The sequence below is a fragment of the Cibotium barometz genome, chromosome 49 (genome assembly GCF_041138505.1).
Source record: "Cibotium barometz isolate CiBa-2024 chromosome 49, ASM4113850v1, whole genome shotgun sequence".
Lineage (NCBI taxonomy): Eukaryota > Viridiplantae > Streptophyta > Polypodiopsida > Cyatheales > Cibotiaceae > Cibotium > Cibotium barometz.
The window spans coordinates 20,952,290-20,954,548 of NC_141094.1; the positions used below are offsets into that span (position 1 = coordinate 20,952,290).

Here is a 2,259-nt window from a genome sequence, read left to right on the forward strand (position 1 = left end):
TAAACTATGTAGGAAATGTGCAATCTAGAAAACGTTCCTTTTTCTCTAGTTTGCAAATTTCTTATAGAGGTAATCTAAGTTTCTCTATATAACTAGAGAAAATTATCTAACTAGGGGATCTGAGTTCTCCACATAAGAAATTAGGATAATTTTCCTATATAAAATTTAAGATTTCCAAGGAAAGCTATACAAGGATCGTTCCATGTTCTTTAGTTTGCACTCTTCTTAGATACGTTAGTTTGTACTTAGTAAACCTCCATTTTTTTTCTAATATAAGAAATGGATAACGGTTGACGTTTTTTTTCTAATATAGGAAATGGATAATGGTTGAGTCTTTTAATGATGAGAATGTATACAAGCATGATGAGAGCATAAAAATAAAAGTGTCTCAATACGAACAACCCCTAAGATGTCCACTAATTTGGTCACGCGGGCCGAAATCAAAGGCGCGCACACCACTTTTTCTCACGATTCTTGTTCCAAAATAGAAAACAGAGGCTAGCAGTGGTTATTCAAGTGTCCTAAGTAGCTTTCTAAATCCAGCTACAAAAGTTTATAGGACCTAGCTTACACTAAGAATAATCTAATGCAGTAGTAAACAAAAGACAATTTTCCGCTCTACCCCGAGTGGTATCACCCTGGCTGGCTTGCCAATGTTGCGCAAGTCCAGGGTTATCCATAATATAGTCAATCTCGGCCAAAAAAAGAAAAAGAAAAAAGAAAAAAAAAGCTCATAATAAACTAGCTGATCGATCCCATCTTATCGGTTACTCATGCATATGTTCATGAGAGTTGCTCAAGCATGTATGTGGTGTAATGTGCATAGATTTGATCTTGTCGCAATGATAATGCAGGCGACTCCAGCTTTCTCGATAGATTGTCTGTCACATGGACGTCCTGATTATCGTAGGGATAGGAGGCCTCCCTTGTTTAAGTAAAAATCAAACCTATCGATCGAGCTTAATTATTAATTGGAGTAGATGGCCCTCAAGATTGCTTGCCTCACGGTCTCCTCACCAATCGCACCCACGTTCTCCTGATTCAACCCAAAAACTCTAGTTAATTACATTGTCTCATTGCTTATGTACATTGTTTCCCAACTCTTGCTGCTTTGAGGTCTAAACCATGGTTACGAGACTAACTCAATCAAGAATTGATTAAAGATCATTGTGACTGGGGTTTGATTACAAGAGATTAGGGTTATTGGAGTTTGATCATTAGAGAGTAGACTAAGGTCAATATTAGAGATCAGTCAGTACCTGAGTGGTGAGTGCTTCCAAGATGAGGCGGTTGTGGCAGGAGACGTTCACATAGTCGAAAGCAAGGCCGAGGGACTCAAAGGAGAGCATGAGATCCGCCATCAGGCTTTCCCTCTTCTCGCAGCACACATAGATCCGGAGCCCCCGCTGCAAGCACTCCACCTCCACCTGCTCAGAACCCCATAAAGACCACTCGTTATCCAAGAGATCAACAAAGATCATTATGTACACTTATACATCATAATTAGAAATTAATGCATCGCCATTTCATAGGATTGCATTGTTCGTTGCCATGAGTCAGAGAATGGCTAGATAGATCCCACCCGCTGTGGGGGAAACAAGAGGATGAGTGTAGAGGTTTATTATTCGCATTATTATGCTTACTGTGATTTAACCTTATTGACATGAATGTGCTTGATACAGTTCAATACACCATACTCCATGGATTGTAGAGGATTAACATCATTATTATCTGTGGTATTGACAAATATACCATATCGCATGGAGTGGCACCATCTTGAGGTAGCCTTGAGAAGGCGTTGCTTGAGAGCTTCATGCCCTCCTGCAAGCCTTGGATCTTTCTCTTTAACTGCTCTACGTACCCCAATGCATCTGTAATCACACACGAGGACTCACCTACCTGTTGTCACATGCCAATGGACAGTATTGTGCATATATTAGTGAATATACATCATCAAATAAGGCAGATCCACTAGCTAGTCCGATTGTACACAATATTGCATGTAAGGATACACAATTACATTAAATGAATGGTTAGCAAATGTAACATAATTAGTGGAGTACCGTGTAGTGGTTAATGAATATTTAATCAGCATAACTACTGATTGCAATAGTACCTGTGTGGAGTGTGGAATCAGAGTTCTAAGAGATTCCAATTCTTCGTAAAGAAGAGCAACCATATTCGATTTAGTGTTGCTAATCTTTTTTTTCTTCCTCACATTGACCATAGATTTGCTGGCCTGCTGTAACAGCACCAAAG

General features: G+C 39.4%; 1 protein-coding gene across 1 annotated transcript in view; it reads right to left on the minus strand.

Annotated features, from left to right (window-relative positions):
* Window positions 1-521: 521 nt before the first annotated feature.
* LOC147610387 (uncharacterized) overlaps window positions 522-2,259 on the minus strand; it is a 2,105-nt gene continuing 367 nt past the window's right edge. Inside the window, exons 1-4 of the mRNA XM_086786479.1 lie at window positions 2,117-2,259; window positions 1,753-1,899; window positions 1,260-1,427; window positions 522-1,036 (exon numbers count right to left, since the gene is read on the minus strand). The exon at window positions 2,117-2,259 is cut by the window's right edge and continues 367 nt beyond it. Of these exons, the coding sequence (XP_086642605.1) occupies window positions 968-1,036; window positions 1,260-1,427; window positions 1,753-1,899; window positions 2,117-2,259 (527 nt within the window). The 3' untranslated portion in view covers window positions 522-967. The remainder of the gene's footprint in view (window positions 1,037-1,259; window positions 1,428-1,752; window positions 1,900-2,116) is intronic.